General features: G+C 34.9%; 2 protein-coding genes across 2 annotated transcripts; both read left to right on the top strand.

The window, feature by feature from the left end:
- The first annotated feature begins 422 nt into the window (after positions 1-422).
- LOC142107470 (formyl peptide receptor-related sequence 1-like) lies at positions 423-7,555 on the top strand. Its single transcript, XM_075190909.1, has 3 exons — positions 423-509; positions 4,558-4,613; positions 6,616-7,555. Exons 1-3 carry the CDS (start codon positions 423-425, stop codon positions 7,553-7,555), a joined length of 1,083 nt encoding a protein of 360 aa, XP_075047010.1.
- Positions 7,556-15,873: 8,318 nt separating this feature from the next.
- LOC142106872 (C3a anaphylatoxin chemotactic receptor-like) lies at positions 15,874-20,400 on the top strand. Its single transcript, XM_075189912.1, has 3 exons — positions 15,874-15,991; positions 17,331-17,401; positions 18,522-20,400. Exons 2-3 carry the CDS (start codon positions 17,331-17,333, stop codon positions 19,456-19,458), a joined length of 1,008 nt encoding a protein of 335 aa, XP_075046013.1. The 5' UTR covers positions 15,874-15,991; the 3' UTR covers positions 19,459-20,400.
- Positions 20,401-21,090: the final 690 nt, after the last annotated feature.

Below are 21,090 nucleotides of genomic sequence, written 5' to 3'. Positions count from 1 at the left end.
AATATCTAATAGGATATGATTAATATGCTTTTTAATTTACTAGTGCTTTTTATAAACTGACAACATTTATTTTATTATTGTATTGTATAACTTTTTTTAATGTTCTAAATTATATTGTTGCCAATTCCTATATACCGTATTTCCCCATGTATAAGACGCACCCATGTATAAGACGCACCTCAATTTTGGGGCCCAAAATTTAAATAAAGATGTATTACAATAAGTTACTGAAGCAGAAGGCTTGTCTGGTTGTGATTTTAGTGAGAGATCTCACATCAGGTCTAGAGGAGCAGAATTTACAATAAAGTCCCACATTCAGTTACAGGAAGGCAGTGCTGATGCACAGCGCTGTACATACCATACTACATGCTGGGCTAAATTATCGGCAGTCAGCGGAGACTGGGAGGCGCCTGAATGACCTGATGGTCTTTTTACCTGAAACTGGCAGAGCTGTTCAGCGGGAACTCCTCTCTCATCCCCTCACACCAGGGATCATCTTCTTCATTCAGGTAAGTAGCGCTGGCAGTGTATAAGACGCACCCTTTTTATAGACCCAAAATTTGGGGGGAAAAGGTGCGTCTTATACATGGGGAAATACGGTGATTGGTAAAGTCTTCCTGAATTTTAGCTGAGTATTCAAGCATTAGTGGAGTATTCTTAAGCGCTATTTTTATTGCTGAAGTTTCTTAAATGTGATAGGGAACTAGAAGAATGTAGAATGTACTGACGGTCAATGTTCCATAGTGAGTCTTAACCTCTATCAAATGAAATGAAAGTCCAAAGAACGTTGGTTTTCCTACAAAATGTTAACGAACAGTAACACTCCCAGACTGTTATGTCACACTATTTAACTTTTTCACTGATGAAAATTTGTTAGTTTAACATGTTTACAATCTGTTATTGTGCTTAATTATAGAGAGATAATGAGTTTCAGAAATCATCAGGTACTGGAAAGAGTTATAGCTTGAAAAGAAAAAGAAGGTCTCTTATAATGGGGGCACTCACTAACTTACAATAGTATTTTGTTTAAGTATTAAAATCCAAAAATGTATATTTCATTAATTAAAATAATCATTCAACTCCCACATATTAAAGTCAATGAATGGGGAAATATTAAAATACAGTAAGAGATAGTGAAAGTTAAGAAGAAATATAAAATATTGTAGTTAAACAGTAGAAAAAAAACTCCTTTGGTTGATGAGACATCCGATAATCCGTACTATCTTCTGTACATTATAAAGTTATATTGCATCTTTATGGATATCTCTTAATATTTAAATTTATAATCCAATGCACCTTGTTTCCATCAGTGAGTTAGTCTTAATAATTCTGTTGCAGTTCGTTAAAATTGCTACATTTTATTAAATATTTATAACAGCTGGGATTCCCATGTATCGTCTCACAAATATCTTCTTAATCTCCCAAAATGGTGCTTATCTTTATAAGATCTCTAATTCTGAGAGAGAAATGTTTGTTCTCACGCTCTGAAAGCAGAACTGGTTAAGAACGGTGGTTGTCCTACAAGATGTTAATGTACAGTAACACAGTCCCAGATTGTCATGTCCTGCCTTTTAAGTTTTTCACTGATGAAAAGTTCTTAGTTTAACATTTTTACAATCTTTAATTGTTCTAAATTGTAAAGAGATAGTGAGTTTCAAAATACACGGCAAGTATTGGAAAGAATTATGTCTCTCCTTTTTGGAAGAAATTTGGAGATCCATTTTATCAGCTAAAAACTCAAAGGATGGATACTATCCAGTATATTAAGGATAAAAAGTTACTGCTATATGGAAGAATGTTTCATAATTTAACAGTCTCCACCCAAAATTCACATACCTAGCTGCCAAAACATGAGTATTCAGTATTTTTTTCATTGTTAAAATAGACAGATACTCACATTACAGAACATACAAGATACAGTAGTTGATTTGCCCTGGTCAATTTTCGTTTGGTATGGATTATAGCTACTGCGTTCTATGACTTATAAATGTAAAAACGCTTTTCCTTCAAATAGTTAAAAAAATAAATATTGGTAACTGGTGATTAAGATATTTTTCCTGACCGTGTTTCCATTTAATTTAACTATTATACTATTATACATGTCCCTCCTTCACTCAAGTAGTAGAGTTTCATGCCTGTAATAAACCCCACCCTGATGAGTAATTATTATTATTATTATTAATAATAATAATTCCGTTTAACATTTTTATCATTCATTTCAAATGTTGGATGACATGAGTTTATATTCTTTAGAGGACGTAATATCAGTTTACTCCGTCCAAGTATGGAAACAACGTTTCTGTCTGTACTTCACTAAACAAAAAGTGCCTGAGTTAGTGTAGCACGTAATTGTATTTGCAAGTTGTGCAAATTGCATTCATGGTTGCATGTATCTTGTACTTGCATCACTATGACCTTGGAGAGGCAGATTGGGGTACTCCTATGCAGTACAGTAAGGGTATGCGGTTGCAGGTTAATTGTGCTGCTTGAAATGTATCTTACTTTTAGTTACACAGATCTTGGGAAAGTGGTTGTACATTTTCAAATTATAAAGGGATCCTGCTAATATTTCTGTTGTAAAAGGCAATTTATATTTTATATAGTTGCCAAGATGAAGAGTAGGCTGAGATAACATGATCAGTGAAGAGGATGGTTTGGAGGAGATATTGCAGAATAGGGGGGCATGATGTAAAGTGGGGTCTGTGTAGATTATTTTGTTGTTAAGTGTAAAATGTTTGAATTGTATTCCTATCAGTATAAAGAGGCAGCTATGATAACAGGAGATATAACAAGGTTTCCACAATACAGACTAGTTATTTAATATACTTTTATAAAGTGTTTGATTGAATACATTCAAATACACATTTTATGTATACATACCTACTGAAATACTCTCTGAAGCTAGAATATTGCAAAAATAAAATAAACATTAACTTACCTACAATCCATTATATTAGCATATTTTTATAACATACATTTTACAATTGCTAATTAAATCTGTTTTACTTTTATAAATAATTTTACATTTTTCTATTTATTAATTAACTATGAATAATTGGGATGGTGTAGACAGAAATTGCCGTTTATTTTTGACATTTCTGCTCAGTGTAAGAAATATTTATGTAATTTATGGTTTTGAGATATTAACCTTAGTCTCATGTTTTGATCTTTTAATTGTTGCTATTTTATTTTTTCTATTTTATTCCTCATTAAAATATTTATTTTCTATAGCTGAGTAAAAGTAAAATAAGCTATTTGCATGTTTTAAAAAATAATTAACTGCTCACATGTTGGTGTCTTCTGTAATTCCTGAGCTTATGTTTTTGCTCAATGTGAACAGTAATTTACTGCAGCAAAATTTGCTTAGTTAAAATGTGACTTTCACTGGACCTCAATAATGAAATTGAAAATGGCCAAGGAGCAGTACAAAATCCGCTTTGGTGACATCACGCTCCTTGATTTGTGCTGGTGTTCCTAGATGTCCACCAACATGGTGGCCTTTGCTGAGGAGTAGAAGTTTGCACCTGTCAATAAGAGTTGCTGGAGTGAAGGAGTTCTAAGTACCGCATAGGCGCACCAATGGGCTAGTTTTACAGAGAAGTACAAAATAGATTTTATCTTGCAGAGCAACATTATTAGAATGAAATAAAAGGGTGGCAATTGCAAATTTTGTAGGGGCATTTCATGTATAAACAATGGCATTCTGAGTTGACAGAGATAGGGTCTCATTTTTAATGGGGATCATTTTGCAAAGTAATCGTCCAGTTTGATATGCCCCGGACAGAGCATGTAGGTGCAGGGGTGTAAAATGGATAATCAATACCTTTAAAATGGGATTTGAATACAATGGTTATAATAAAATGCTTAGGATGCTAAAGAGTTAACAGTATATATTGACAAATTAACGTGTATTTGATTTAGCAGAAGATACTCAACTGTTTATACAGTATCTAATCTTGCAATTTATTTAGAAATATACCACACCTATGTTACTAGAAAAAGCGAAGTTTCGGTTGGACCTATCTGCTGGTATCAATTGAAGGTTGGGTGGGCCAATATATAGAGTGATGTGATTGGTTATAAGTCTTTAATGACACATTTATCTATTTATTAATCTTTCTGGCTGTGGTTTAAGCTTATGAAAAATGTGTAAAATTAATTAATATTTGCCTCTGTCCATTTTGAATTGAATGGTCTGTACTGTACGCACAAAAGAAACTGAGCATATTCTGAAGAGGCTTCGTCCATTTGAATTATTCCATAACAGGTGCCAAAAAAAAATGAATTGCAGTGCGCATTTGAACCAGTATAGCCTTTGTTCCCATGTTTTATTTATGTTTAGACAAAGCAGGGTATTGGATTTTTAAAATAGATCTATCGGAATACAATGGTTGTGGTTGTTTGTTTTTTATTTTGTTTCTTTAAATAAAAGAGTATGCAATTTACTATGATTTTTACAGAACATTTTAGTGAAAAGAATTATTATGTATTTGTTGTTTTTTGTGTTTATGTTTCATTTTCAAAATGGTTGTTAAACTTATATTGTTGTATTTTTAGGGGAAAGTCAACATGGAAATTTATGATTCAAATCAGACACAGGATTTTGACTTACCGTAAGTTTATTTATTTATGCATCTATAACTATTTCTCTTTGTACAACTATTAGACATATTTAGGTTTCATGAATCACAGGACAATGGTTTTCACCCACTCCATTTAAAACATAGTTGGAAATAAGCGATACTCTCAGTTCATCAGTTGATTTGTTATACTGATTTTATTTTAGAATGTAAAATAACACATTTTTGTTTATAGGTTGAAACAAAAAAGTCATTTAAAAAGACATTTTAAAAGGAGAAATAGGAGAAATAGACCTCTGCAAACTGGTTTTCAAATACCAAAGATCATTTATGAACTACAAAAGTGGGACACCACAGTGTAAATGATCTCTTGTGAAATCAGCTGCCTTCTTTTGAGTTTTGCAGAGAAGCGCATGGATCAGCTGTCCCTTTTCTAACCAAAAAACCACCATGAATTTTACAAAAGATCAAAGATGCTGGAGACTTGGTTTTGTCTTAATAGTTCTAATGTCATTTGCACTTCTGTCGAAAAAATTGAACTTCAGGTGCACTTAAATCCATTTAATAATAAACAGTCCCGATTTCCTCACTGTAAATGAGGATAAACCAAGAAGTATTTTAGAAGAAAAAATGCTATCATTAAATTCTTAAAGCAACTTAACTTGTTTTCAATCTCCCAAACTAATATAGATTTTATTAACAACCCTCTGAATCAAAAGTTAGTTTTCTTTTATAAAATCATGTTTTTGAAAAATACATGTGGCCGGAAAACTGTGCTTGGGATCCCTTGGAATGTGGCAATGTCTTTTTTCAGGCACTGTTGGTATTGGGAGAGGCATTATCCTTGTTTCTGTCTGCTCACCCAATGTAATTATTATTATCCGTATGTCAGTGATTCCCAGTGAACCCTGAATGTCATAAGAATTACAGAACTACTAGCAATTTAAAAACAAACCTGAGAAATACATTCAGAATAGATATATCTGCCTCGTTATGGTTTTATAGGCATTAATGAATGAGATCCAAGTGAGATTTGCATGATGCTGCCATGCTGCCCACAATGATTATAAGTTAAAAAACTTTAGCTATATTGCTCATCATCAAAGTGAAAGCTTTGATTACTATAAAACGGTCTTTCATGTTTAAAGTTTGAGAAAATGTTTCTTTTCCCCCATTTCTTTTTGATATCTGCAACATGTAATGTGAAATATTATTATAAAACTTGAAAGCACAATTGAATTACCCATTCCTAATTCAACAATTGGCATGCTAGGATTGCTATCTATCCTGGTCATGTGTGGTTTTGCCCTCATTATACTCCCTTGTCCATCAGTTCATGGTATACATACATTGATTGGCATCTGAATTTGGGGGTTTTAAAACTCATTTTTACATAGGTCAGAGATGACTGATTATGTAGCAAGAGATTTTTATAGCAATAAATCCGCAATTAGTTGAAACGATTTAGTGCAAGTACAAATGTCTGATCACTTGTTGCACTTTTGCAATTTTTTAGAATGCAAGTGCTGTGTTTGCCAGGTTGGCTATGTCGTAGATATGTGTATGTTTGTGTGTATTGGGTATAAGATTTCCTGGATTTTTATTCTGTGTTGCCATTGTGCATCACGCTTCATGCATCCTGAGATATTTAAAATATCCTTATGATTGTTCTGGTCATGGTATTATATTGAAAGATTTTTTAAATAAATTAAATTCCTCTCGCTACAGCTATGGCTTCAGAAGCATATTTATTTTCACACTGCTTGAAGTCCTACACAATCTGTTTCTTCCCTCTTCTTTGTAACTGTTTAAGGAGAAACTATGAACAAAATAAAGAATACATAGATTAAAGGAGAGATGGAAAAGGACAAAATAAGAATTTTACAGTGATGGGTAAACAATATGCAACATATAAATAATGGAAAGTAAGAATGTTTGGGTTACTTTGCTAGCATGATACTTATTCGCTATAAGTCAACAAAGAACACACTGAGAAATTATTAATAACAGTGTTTGTTCTCAAATCTGCTTTCAGGATATCCTCTAGAAACTTTAATCTCTCAGACAATCAGTCCGTCTTTACTCCAAATGATGGATACTTCAGTGTTTACAGGATTAACACAGTTCACCCATTGAAATACTTTTTCTACACTATCATATTTGTTTTGGGAATCCCAGGGAACGGTTTGGTTATCTGGATTGCTGGATTCAAGATGAAGACGGTCAGTGCCGTGTGGTTCCTAAACCTGGCCATAGCTGACTTTATATGCTGCACATCTATCCTTTTGCTATTTTTGGTTATAGCACCACTACGTATTCCTTTTTCTGGAGTTATTATTATATTGACTATAACCTTGTGTACTAGTGTCTGTTTTTTAACCGCCATTAGTATTGACCGCTGTGTATCAGTAATGTGGCCAATTTGGTCCAAAACTTATAGAACACCCAAATGTATCCGCACCATTTCAGCAATTATTTGGGTAGTGGGCCTTATCTTAACTGTTTCTGAACTGTTTCTTTACAAATCGTATAAGAATATGTATAACTTAAATTGTAGATTGAAAATCATCAGATTTATTACCATGTTTATTATCCCTTTCACCACCATACTAATGTGTCATTATATAATTTTCTTAAAACTTAGAAAAGTTAAAAGACCAAACAGGTCTCAGCGACCCTATAAGATCATCACTGCAGTTGTGATCTGTTTCTTTATCTGTTGGTTTCCATATTACATTAGTCAATTTATACCAACGTTTGATGTAGTTTTGGTAACTGATTTACAATTCAGATTTTCTGGCTGTCTGGCTTCCTTCAACAGTTGCATTAATCCCATTCTCTATGTCTTCATATGCCAAGATTTTAAAGAGACTTTAATGAATTCATTACCCCCCAGGCTTAGAAGAGCAATAGATAAGTGTTCTTATCAGAGTTGTCGGGGAAGAGAGAAAGACATTTTACCAACGACAATATGAAGGCGATTCATTTCATCGTGGTTTGCCTCCGGAATAGTCCGCGGAGACACTCTAAGGCGAAGTCCAGCCTGAAATCTCAGCTTATTTTTCCTAGCTCCCCATAGAGGTGTGCAGATAAATTGAGCGGATATCCCTTTCCATAATAGGCAGACATGTGTGCAGTGATGTCCTGCAGCACAGCCCTTTGAAATGAAGCTTCCCCCTGTGCATGTTTGAAATAAGTCTATCTCACTTTGATGTTCTCCGTTCACTATAGTGAAACTAAATCCCTAAAGATATATTGTTATATTGTACGTAAGACTGAACTTTACTGTATTATTGTCCTTGAATTTTGGAACAATTCAAGTTAAACAATAACTCATTTAAAAGCTGCTCACTGCAATTTTCCTTATTTCTGTGAATATGATGCACATTGAACAGTTTATAACATCAAAGTACCTTAAATTACATTTTCTGCAGAAAAGTATTGATACTCACATAAGGATCAAAGTTGATTTAAAAACAGTTAAGCTTTTATCAAACATCAACTTCTGACAGGAAGTGAACTATACCCAAAAGAGCCTAAATTCTAATTCGGTAAAGGACAATACATACAGTAAGAAACAAGTACAAGTAGTATGTGCATATTCCAGTGTAAACCTAATAACTCAGCCTTTACTGCTTTTAAAGCAAGTAAGTTTTTGTGTAAAAAAATAATAATTCAGAGACAGATTGAAAATATGAGGTTGTACTCTACATACTAATCGTCAGTGTCATAACAATATACAATAAGACATATATTATATGCCGTGGACCATTTTGGATCTAGAAAAAGGAAAGAACATTTTATTTTATATTTTCAAAAAATGTGATGAACAGGGTATTGTGGTGTTTTGTTTATTGGAATAAAATTTACTTTAAAATCATGTTCTTTATTTATTTTTACTTGTTTGGTATAATGGGCAGAGATGTTAAGAACCCTTCTCCCTTTTCCAAGAAACTGGGGCAAAGTGTTGGAAAAGACCCAATGTTGATACTATTCCAAGCCCACAGCCCAGGCTGGTCAGAAAGAGCCTATGTTTGTCACTGTTATGGAAATGGTGTTGAAAGTCTTGACACACATGGTGAGGGGACTGTCCTTCAACACAAGTCTTTGTTTGTACCACAGCATGAGCGTTGAGTCCATCTGCTTTAGCTAAATCCAGCCCCTGGCTATTCAGACCAGGGCTGGTGCTTCTATGGCTCCCCATTCCAGAAGCTACCAGCCTTGCATTGAAAAGAACTGCTCCTAACCACCTGGGTTAAATACATATATAGACAATTATACTGAAAAATTAAATATAAACAATTTTTGGTACGTTACAAACCCCTGTCAATCATTTTATTATTATTTTTTTCAAAAAAACCATGTCTTGTTTCCTAAACTGAAGATCCAATGTATTACATACAGATTACATCATTAGCACATTATGATGGGCTTAGGTCAACTGTGCAAACACGGCCAGTTCTAGACCAAGTCCAGGACAGGGTGAATATTACCTTTAATACCATCCCCACCAAGAAAAAAACCAAACAAAAACAAAATGATTTATCCTTCTACCGTCCAACAAATATTTCTGCTAAGAAAATATGTCCCTACTTATCTGCTACAGTAGGTAAGCTTGTGTATAAAAATTCAGCCTGCAATAATTCAAATTATATTTCTGTATGCCTATTTATAAGGACATTTTTGTTATAAAAAGTTGAAAACATTACCGGTATAAATATTTTTATCTGTGTAATGTACATGTATACATTGCTGTTATAGATATAAATATACATGTACAGTAACTTTTTAATAGTTTTCCATGTAACCATTGGATATTTTTCTATATATCTCTGATTCCATAGTATTTTTTTAGGTCATATGAGTATTGATTTATATTATTATTAGAACTAAAGTAGAATAAAATAGTAGTTTAAAATAATAACAATATTGCAGACATAAAACCTTACGGTTTAACGTACATGAATAATGCTTCTTATTCTTACCCACTTCGACCACGGTGTGAAAGTACAAGAAGCATTAATCAGACATGTTAAACTTTAAGCTATTGTCTATGAAATATTGTTGTATACGGTAGAATGCCATACCGTAACTTTTCTTACTGCCTTCATTGTAAAACCATAAAATTCCATTCACTTACAGTCCCATTACGTCTGTCATAACACATCTTCTAAATTTCCACTTCGACCATTGTTTGCACACAATCTAAAATTTAAGAAAACTATTGAAACTCTTCCCTGAAACTCCAAAAAGCAATGAAATTACAACCATTAAGGCAACAACCTTCATGGACACTTACTTGCGCAATACAGACATAGTATGGCAATACCTTCTATGGTTAACTGCAGATTCAGCGCTATCATGGAGTGAAATTTCTGTTACTCACAAAGTGGTGAAGCTGCTAATTCACAGATTTGTGTGATTACTGGAATACACATGTGCAGTCTACACCACTTGAACAGCGATGTAGCACACAAGGCCCCACATCCATAAATATAGAAAAAAGGAAATTATTAATAAAACACAAAGATAAGTTAGCAATAGAAATAGGTAACGCAATACTAGATATAATTTTATGTACTATGTATATCATCTCAAAGTTATATTTGTGAAGTAAAACATTTTTTGCCTTGAGTTTGTTTGTAAGTTTAGATAACTGAGAGAACGGATGAATGAATGGTTTCTCTATATTAATAAAACAGTATGGTGAAATTGATGATAGAGTGGTATTTATTTAGTGATTAACACATAATGGTAGGTTACTTGACATGAAGGTCAATAGATATGTAATACTTGGGTGCTATTGGACCTGGTGAAACACAGGGTTTGCATGAGATGATTCTTAATATGTTGCTTTGTAAAATGTATATATAAAATAAGGTCTATACACCACTCCAAAGGCAGTAGAATGTCTGCTTTGACATTCTGTCATTCAGACTTTTTATGGGAAATATAAATTCTTTAAAATACTCATTTGTTAGAACACAAGTTAATCAGTTTATACAAAGTAAGCATTAAGATATCTATATATCGATATTTAAGTTATTAAAAGTGAAATTCCTAAATCATTAAAAAAACAAATTTATATATGCTATACACAAAACAAATTCAGGTTCCAAATCTATCAATTAGTCTTGAGATCAGTCCTGTATATTGGTGTATGAGGTGGTTGCAGGTAAGGTAGCAATAGTGGGCAACCTGTTCATGCCTCTCCAAATGGATTGATAAGGTGTGCAGCCACATCCATCTTCAGATTAAAATAGAAGCTGTGGTGTTTCCTGCCACAGAGGCAGGGAAGCAGAGAGAGAGGACTAATTGGAGATGGATGTTAGGCACTCATTGGCTCAGCAGACAGCCAAATGAGGAGCTGCAGTGTGTCCTGCAGGAGGCAGGCAAGAGACATTGAAGACACAAAAGTGTTGCAAGTTGGGAGCAGATAGCTGGTCTGTTCCTCTAGAGTTAAATTGTGTTAGGAGGAGCTCAGGAAAGTCCTGGATTATAGAATAACAGGACTGCTACGATGACCAGTTGGAGACAGATGGGAGACCTGTCCCTCGATAGCTGGTAACACTACAAGGCACCGCAGTGACTGGATGAGAAGGAATCTAGCAATACAAGGGCTGTGTTTTTGGGTATTCAGCCACTAAAGTAAATAGGTAGTGAGTGAAGCTACACACTTAAAAGAGAGGGACCAAGAAAGGAAGCAGTGTCCAAATGGCCGCTAGGTGTTTGTTGTTTTCTTGCAAGTGGTTAATTATTTATTGTGTTGCTGCAGCCAATTAAAGCACATTTATGTTAAAAAATATGAGTTTTCCTGGAGGAGAATCTTATAATACACCTTGCAAACTTGCAAAAATATTGATATCCTTGACCATTTCTTAAATTTACATTAAAACAAGTCATATACTGACATTTTATTCTGTGATATTTGTATTTTTTGCTGTTTGGAACACACACACACACACACACACAGACACACACATACACACACACATACACACACAGAGACACACACATACACACACACACACAGGCACACACACTTTGTAGAATTTCTTGAGTTTCAATATCTCCATATCTAATCTCCCCATGAGTCACATCATTAGATTAGATTACAAACCCATGTGAGTATTATGTTATCACAATGAACTGAAGTTTAGCAACATTGAGTTAGATGTTGTATTTAGCGGACATAAATGACACAAAAGGATGTGTGATGAGGTGATTTCTTTGATGAGGATATAATTTGCAGCAGTAACAATATTCTAAGGTAAGAGATCAATAATAATCCGTAGATAATCACTTTTTGGACGAATATTCTGAATTTGCATCTCACCAATATATGAAATTATTCAAAAATCAACTATTAACAAATTCTCTAACACATACATGCTTGAGACCAATGTTAAGAAAACATACCTTAATATCATTTGAGTTTTTTTAAACTATTATGGAGCTGATGAATCAGCACTGGTCTCATATTAGGCTTGCTTGCCGGAAGTGACCTGATGTCTGTTTGATAAAGCTGATTGGGATCTGTGCTCAGTTTTATCAGAGTGCACCAGATTCAATGTTATTTTCTCCACGACCACTCTCAGTGGATGTGTGGGCTGCGGTTTCTCCATCGGACTCTGAAGCCAGTCCGACACACAGCAAAGAGGAATAACAACAGATTGGAATTAAGGAAGAAACAGCTCTAAGTAACTTTACAATCTTTATTTCCAGCTATTACACGGCTATAACAAACTGTCTGTGTGGAGAGAATACTGTATGGGCAGTTTCACGGGAGATAATCTGGATTTATGGTCGTCACAACGAGGTAATTCTTTGTCAGATTTATATCTATTGAAAGTTAGCAGTATCTCGTCTGTACAAATATATAATTGCCAACGCCCTTGCTGGGTTCGTTCATACAGAGATTGGAGAGCCTATTTAGAACGTCTGTATTCATTCAAGTACTGAATTACTCCATCTAATGGATAAGTGTGGACTTTATTCGCAATATGTTCAACAAAGTTGATTTTGGTGCTTTGATAAACAGTTTATTATTTGTGTCATCTATGCAGTGCAAATTTTTCAACACGTATAATTGATATAACAACCAAGTTTGGTGTGCAATATAGTTGCAATTCCGTTTTAAAGAGCATTGTGATTTCAATTTCATCAGCAGCTGCTTTAGAATATATTACTAGTGTACACTAATATTAAATGAATCATATTTTAGTGGTTTGTTAATTGTTATAAGGTGTTAATTATGTGTTTGTTATATTTCTGATTTTGGAAGGCAGACTTAGGGCCTCATTTAGAGTTGGATGCAATGTGCGTCTAAAATGTAGACTCAGGAGCAGCTGTGGGGACTGTCCGCAGCTCGGTAGGGTATTACGAGTGGGAAGCAACCCAAGTTGTGACCCACTTATAATGCTCTATCGATAAATGTTTTGAGTGCTGAAAAATGCTTTAACATATTTATTCTTACGCTCAATATTGAATTCAGACTAGTACTTAATGGTATTTCACATGTTCATCATCATGATCATCATTTATTTATATAGCGCCACTAATTCCGCAGCGCTGTACAAAGAACTCACTCGCATCAGTCCCTGCCCCATTAGAGCTTACAGTCTAAATTCCCTAACATACACACAGAGATAGAGAGACTGGGGTCAATTTGATAGCAGCCAATGAACCTACCAGTATGTTTTTGGAGTGTGGGAGGAAACCAGAGCACCCAGAGGAAACCCACCAAACACGTTGCCGGTATAAGCCTGATATGTGATCTGATATTTGATCTCTGTTAGGATATGATTTACTATTGCTTATTATTAACTGACAACAATTATTTTATTATTCTATTATATTACATTTTTTATGTTCTAAATTATATTGTAGACAATTCCTATAATAGGTAAAGTCTGCCTAGTATATATATAATGCATTTCTGAAATTTAGCTGACTATTCAATCATTAGTGGGGTATTCTTGAGAGCTATCTTTATTGTTGAAGTTCCTTAAATGTGATAGGGCACTAGAAGAAGGTAGAATATACTGACGGCCACCCTGCCATAGTGAGTCTTATCCTCTATCAAATGAAATGAAAGTCCAAAGAACGGTGGTTTTCCTACAAAATGTTAAAGTACAGTAACACTCCCAGACTGTTATGTCACGCCATTTAACTTTTTCACTTATAGAAAGTTGTTAGTTTAAAATTTTTACAATCTTTTATTGTGCTTTTGCTACATATATATCAAATATATGATGGCTTCGCCTTCTATGAAAATAGGCTATATTTCAATTATATGTAGCAATACCTACAGCAGTATTTAATTTAATTTAATTTGTAGCAGGTGTTTATCATACAAATGTTGACCTCTATAATGGTATACAGATACTCACAGTGAAAACCACGACTTCTACAGTGAATGAAAATCTTTAAATTCCAAGTTTTGGTGAGCTGGAAGACAAATTGAATTAAAAACATAAACAACTTTAAAGCCTTTTTTTGAAATTGTTTCATAGCCAGAGCTATGCAGGAGGGGTTGGAACACTACATCACCTGACCTCATAGCAAAATTGGTGGAGCGATTATGTAGTCTGCTCTCCAGTGGCCCCCCTCTGCTATTCTGAGCATGTGCAGTGCCTGTAGATGCACAGTGAGAATGTCTGTTCCATTTTCACTGTGCTTGCTCTCATTAGTGCATATTATATAGCAGCATATTTATTGCTGTGGCAAGTAGTATGGTCATACTTGCCAACTCTCCCGGAATGTCCAGGAGATTCCCTTAATTCGGGTAGGTCTCCTATGCTCCCAGGAGAGCAGGCATTTCTCCCGCATCCTGCCGCACTTCCTAGTGGAGTGGGCAAGATAGTAGCCTCAATGACGCGATTTGTGGTGAATCGCGTCATTTTAGTCTCAAAACAAAATATTGATTCCATCGTGGGGCGGGGCCAAAATGACGCGATTAACCATGCCCTACCCCCTTCTGTCCTCCCACCACGCCCACGGTCTGGCATCTCCCGGGGCTCAACAATGAAATGTTGGAAAGTATGAGTAACGTGTAACAGCTCCCACTCACCTCCAAGCCCGGTAGTAGTAGCACCGTATGGGTGTGTAGGATTGAAGGTTTAGTTAACAGACAGAGTAATATTTCTCCAGTCATACAACTAGGAAGAATTTGTATGAAACTGGCTATATGCTACTTTTATAAGGTTGTGATCATGTGGTGTTCACTGTTGAATTGTGATTGGCTCCTTTTCACTTTCTGATTCCACAGGGGAAACTTAATTCTCGTAATTCACAAATATTGTTGGACACCCCAATTTAAAAAAACAATATTCAGCTCTGTAGTTTAAAGCTTTTGATATAGTAATGTTAAATAGTGGCATTACTTCATTAATTTACTAGCAATGGTGACCTAAACTGTCATCTTTTATTGTACAAGTTAACACGTGCATGATACTCATGCATTCTAGTCAAATCAAGCTACTTAAGGTGTTAAAAAGGTTCTTGTCATGCATTTGGGCCTAGCCCAGGCCTCCTCAGGGGAAGAGCGTTACTTCCCGATGCAAGTGCCCTTTTTTAACGTGGTTTTGTCCACATGTCACCACCTCATAATTTTTCTCCATAACCTCATCCTTCATCTTCATCGCCACATCCTTCATCAAGCTACTTAAGGTGTTAAAAACTCCCCACTGTCACCCCCGGCAACCACCAACCACTCCCAACTGTCACTTCTCCTTCAAGAAATATATAGGTCAGTGTATAACTCTGCCCAGCAGGTGGCGCTGCAGCTTGGTTTTTTTCTTTTTTTACACACGCCACTAGGCATTTATATAGTAGATTGGTATAACTATTACATTACTTGGAATGTACAATTCTGCAAAAGATTATTAAACACATATTATGTGTCTTATTTCAATGTTTTTCTTGACTCTAGGACATTAGTCCAGTTTTATTATGCCTATTGTATTTCATCTTTAATTAAGAACAAAAAAATCCATTATTAAAACAGCAGTGAAGTTATAATTTTTTTCCTCTATCTAGTCAATTTGGATAATATTATAATTATAATATAAATATCATAAATTATACAGTGATGTGATCTGGATGATACTGATACGCTGAATGATTGTGAGCATTGTGAGGACAATGAGACTGGAGTAACTAGGAAGACAAAGGCTCTCAACAGCCTTACAGTGGCAGTAATAGTGATTTATGTGACCTTTTACTTAACTGTATTTAAATACATTTTCCTGTATTTGTGTTTGTTTTATCTTCCTTTTTGCAGTGTTTGAATAGTTAAATATTTACTGAAGCAAAAAAACTAATAACATCAAATTATCAATAATATTGGGAAAAAAAACATAAGACAATTTGGTCTATATTGACAAAATCAGTGGAATCACCATTCTAAGGTAAGAAATAACGGATAAAAAAATTGAAATAAAAAGTAAAAAAAAAAGCAAAGTGAAAAGAAACTAAGTGCTTGTTATACCATAATGTGTATATAAAGTTACCTATAGTACGTGAGTGCCAAAAATAGCATTATTATTTGAGAGCATAAACCATACAAATAAGACAATATTCACATAATTAAATAATAGAAAAGTGTATGAAACTGGACTACAAAGTACCGTATTTCCCCATGTATAAGACCCACCTTATTCCCCAAAATTTTGGGTCTAAAAACTGGGTGCATCTTATACAGTGGTCCAAACAGGACTTTGACAAAGTCCTGATTGGACAAAACGCCAAATGCAGAAACCGCAAGTGTGTGCTCCAACAGCGGTTCACGCACCACATCCGGTCATCGGGAAGTGGGCGGTAAGCGACTTTCCAGCATCGGGATCAGAACGGACAGAAGAAAGAAGAATTTACCGGACAGAGAAAGCATCTGACAGTGTAAGGCAGAATTAGCAATAGGGTTAGAACTCCGTCTCTCCTCTCTGTATTACCCGCTGCACAATTACTCTGCAAAAAACATTATCCTCAATTTTTTCACATAATTTATAGGTGCGTCTTATACATGGGAACGTCCTATACATGGGGAAATACGGTATATTACTAAACACACATAACTACTTCTACTTGTCCGGAAAACTCTCGAAATTCGAGGACTTCTCCCGAACTCCTGGGAGTGTAGATCACCATGACGGTTCCTGACCTCTTGCCTACTGGAGTGAGTGGGACAAGGGTGATGTCACTATATGCTGTAAATTGTGTCAACATTTCCCAACCCCTTCTGTGCTATGACGTGAATTGCATCTCAATGACTCCTGCACTTGCCTTTTGAACCTCCATACCATGTGGTCTACAGATGGTCAAGTATGGTACCAGATGCTAACTTGCATTCTCCACTATCTCTGAGACCCGGAGACTGGGTCTATTCCTACTTTTAATGGGGATCATTTTGCAGTATTTCCACAAAGTAAGCATCCAACTTGATATACCCTGGGCAGAGCATGCAGTTGCAAGAGTGCAAAAAAGAGATTTGCAGTGTGCATTAAAAACAACATAGGCCTTGTTCCCATGTTTTATATATATTTAGACAAATCAGCGTATTACATTTATAAAATAGGTCTAACAGAATACAATGTTTATGGTATTGTTTTTTTACATTTTTTTTTTTAAATAAAAGGTTATGCAATTTACTATGTTTTTTACTGAACATTTTAGTAAAAAGAATGTATTTTTCATTTATGTTTATTTTTCGTTTTCAAAATTTTTGTTAAACTTATATTGTTGTATTTGTAGATGAAAGCCAACATGGAAAATCATGATTCAAATCAGACCTTTTTTAGTGGAAAACAAGATTTTGGCTTCCAGTAAGTCTATTTATTTATGCATCTAAAATTAATTATTTTTGTACAAATATTAGACATATTTAGGTGCCATTTATCACAGGACAATGGTTTTCACCCGTTCCATTTAGCACATAGGTGGAAATGATCGATACTATCAGTTCACCAGTTAATAACTTTAGCTATGTTGATCATCTCAAAGTATCCCACAAGGACAAGACTTTGCTTACTATAAAATGTTTTTCTGTTTAAAGTTTTCAGAAAAATCTTCTTTTCTTCCATTTCTTTTTTATATCTACAACATGTACTGTGAATATTATGTTTAAAGCTTGAAAGCACAATTGAATTACCCATTCTAATTGAACACATGCAATGCTGGGGTCGCTAACTATCTTGGTCGTGTATTTTGCTTAGGGATAGTGGTTTAGGTCTCTTTATACTCCATTGTCTATCAATTCATGGTATACATACATTGACTGGCTTCTGAAGCTGGGGGTTGTAAAACAGATTTTAACATAGGTCAGAGATGACTGATTATGTAGCAAGAGATAGAAAGATTATTATAGAAATAAATCTGCAATTAGTTAAAACAATTTTGTACAAATGCAAATGTCTGATCACATGTTGCAGTTTAATGCACTTTTGCAATTAGTTAGAAAACAAGTCTGTTAGCCAGGTAGGGTGTGGTGGACGTGTATATGTTTGTGTGTATTAGGTAAAAGATTTCCTAGTTTTCTATTCTGTTGTACCAATGGGCATCATGCATCCCAAGATATTTAACATATCATTAGTGATTGTTCTGGTCATGGTATTATTTAGAAAGATTTTTTAAACAAATTAAATTCCCCTCACCAAAGCTTTAGGTTCTGAAAAAGTCCTACACAATCTGTTTCTTTCCTTTTCTTTCTAACTAATATTAAGGAGAAACTATCAACCAAAGAAAGAATACATACATTAAAGTAGTGATGGAAAAGGACAAAATAAGATTTTTACAATGATGGGTAAACAATATGCAACATATAAATAATGGAAAGTAAGAATGTTTAGGTTACTTTGTTAGCATGATACTTTTTCACTATAAGTCAAACACGGAACACACTAAATAGATATTAATACCATTGTGTGTTCTCAAATCTGCTTTCAGGAGAATATCATCTAGGGACTTTAATCTTTCAGACGATCAGTCCGTCTTTAATTGGACTCAAGATGACGAATACAGCAGTGACTATATGAGTAATATAATTCAAATATTGGGATGCATTTTCTACAGTATCATTTTTATTTTTGGAATCCCAGGGAACGGTTTAGTTATCTGGATTGCTGGATTCAAGATGAAGACGGTCAGTGCCGTGTGGTTCCTAAACCTGGCCATAGCTGACTTCATATGCTGCTCATCTATCCCTTTGTTATTTGTGGGTATAACAGTACTAGGTATTGCTTTTTATGTGGTTATCCATACTATATTGGCTATAACAATGTGTACTAGTGTCTGTTTTTTAACCGCCATGAGTATTGACCGCTGTGTATCAGTAATGTGGCCATTCTGGTCCAAAACTTATAGAACACCCAAATGTATCCGCATCATTTCAGCAATTATTTGGGTTCTGAGTTTCATCTTAACTGCTCCTGAACTGATTCTTTACAAATCATATTTTGCTGTGTTGAACTTTACTTTTAGAATGAAAATCATCAGATTTCTCACCATGTTTATTATCCCTTTTACCACCATACTAATGTGTTATTATTTAATATATTTAAAACTTAGAAAAGTTAAAAGACCAAATAGGTCTCAGCGACCCTATAGGATCATCACTGCAATTGTGATCTGTTTCTTTATCTGTTGGTTTCCACATTACATTAGTCCATTTACACCAATGTCTGATACATCGTGGGTAAGTTCTTTAATATATACATTTTCTGACTGTCTGGCTTCCTTCAACAGTTGCATTAATCCCATTCTCTATGTCTTCATATGCCAAGATTTTAAAGATAATTTAATGAATTCATTAGACCCCAGGTTTAAAAGAGCAATAAATAAGTGTTCTAATCAGAATTGCAGGGGAAGAGAGAATGATATTTAAGCTACAGACAATACAAGGAAGATTCAGTTCAAAGAAGATTTGCCTCCAGAAGAGTCTGCAGAAAAATTCAGAGACAATGTCCGGAGGTGTGCAGACAAATTGAGCGGATATTCCTTGAGTTGTAGGGGAAGAGAGAATGACATTTAAGCTACAGACAATATGAGAAAAATTCAATTCAACGCAATTGACTCTGGAATAGTCACTGTGAGGTGAAGTCCATCCTGAAATCTCATAGAGGTGTGCAGAAAAATTGATCGAATATGCCTTTCCATAATAGACAACAATGTGTGCGGTGATGTCCGGCAGCATAACGTTTTGAAATTAATCTCCCACTATGGATGTTTTGAAATACGTCTGTTTGTTGTTCTCCATTCACTAGTACAAGTGAAACCAAAACCAAATCCCTAAAGGTATATTTTTATATTGTACATAAGAGTGAACTTTACTGCATTTTTTCCTTGAATGTTGGAACAATTCAAGTTAAATAGAAACTCATTTAATAGCTGCTCACTGCAACTTCAGTATTTCGGTGAAGGTCCATATTAAGTGTTCTGTAGAAAAGTATTGATAATCACATAAGGATTAATGTTATAAACAGTTAAGCTTTTATCATACACCAACTTTTTACAGGAATAGAATTATGCCCCAAAGAGCCTAAATTCTAATTTGGCAAAGGACTAAACATACAATAAGAAACAAGTACAAGTATGTAAGTGCATTTTCCACTGTAAACCAAATAGTTCAGCACTTTACTGCTTTTCAAGCACGTACGTTACTGTGTAAAAATAAATACAAATCAGAGACAGATCCAAAACATAAGGTTGTGCTCAACATACCAATCATAAGTGACATAACAAGAAAAGACATATTATACCCTGTGGACAATTTTGATCAAAGAATAATAGAATGAACATTTTATTTTGTATATTTAAAAAAGTGATGAACAAGGTATTGTTGTGGTCTGTTTATTCAAATAAAATGTACTTTAAATATGTGTCTTATTTATTTTTGCTTGTTTGGTATAATGGGCAGAGATGTTAAGAAACCCTCTCCATTCTCCACTAAATTGGAGCAAAGTTTTGGAAATGACCCAATGTTAATAATCATCCCAACCCACAGCCTAGTTTCGACGGCAAGAGCCTATAATTGTCACTGTTATCGAAATGGTGTTAAAAGCCTTGACACACATGATGAGGGGACTGTTTTACAACACAAGTCTTTGCTTACACAAAGGTCCACCTGCTTTAGCTATATCAAGCCCATGGCTTTTTAGATCAGGGCTGGTGTCTTTATGGCTCCCCATTCCAGGAGCTACCAGCTGTGCTTGGGAGTGAAAAGCCCCTCCAGTCTGTCCCCAGGCCAGCCCACCCCCCCCCCCCTCCTGAAATCCAAGATGATGCACTGCCAGTGCCTGGTTGCCAACTTTTTAGTAAAGTAGAACAATCCAAAGTCCCTAGTTGCTTCCCCCACCAGTGGAGGAATGATCAAGTTATGGAGTGAGTATTAGTTTAAGGCAAGGCACTTGCCTTGAGAAAGTTTGATAGCGAAACGCGCGTTGGCGGCATAGTGCACGCCGCTCTATTAGAGGTGATATGAATATAAATACTAAGATCTAAAAATAGGACTTCCTTA

The sequence above is a fragment of the Mixophyes fleayi genome, chromosome 11 (genome assembly GCF_038048845.1).
Source record: "Mixophyes fleayi isolate aMixFle1 chromosome 11, aMixFle1.hap1, whole genome shotgun sequence".
Classification (NCBI taxonomy): domain Eukaryota; kingdom Metazoa; phylum Chordata; class Amphibia; order Anura; family Limnodynastidae; genus Mixophyes; species Mixophyes fleayi.
The sequence above is the reverse complement of the archived record's forward strand: the minus strand, read 5'-3'. Positions and strand labels throughout refer to the sequence as shown.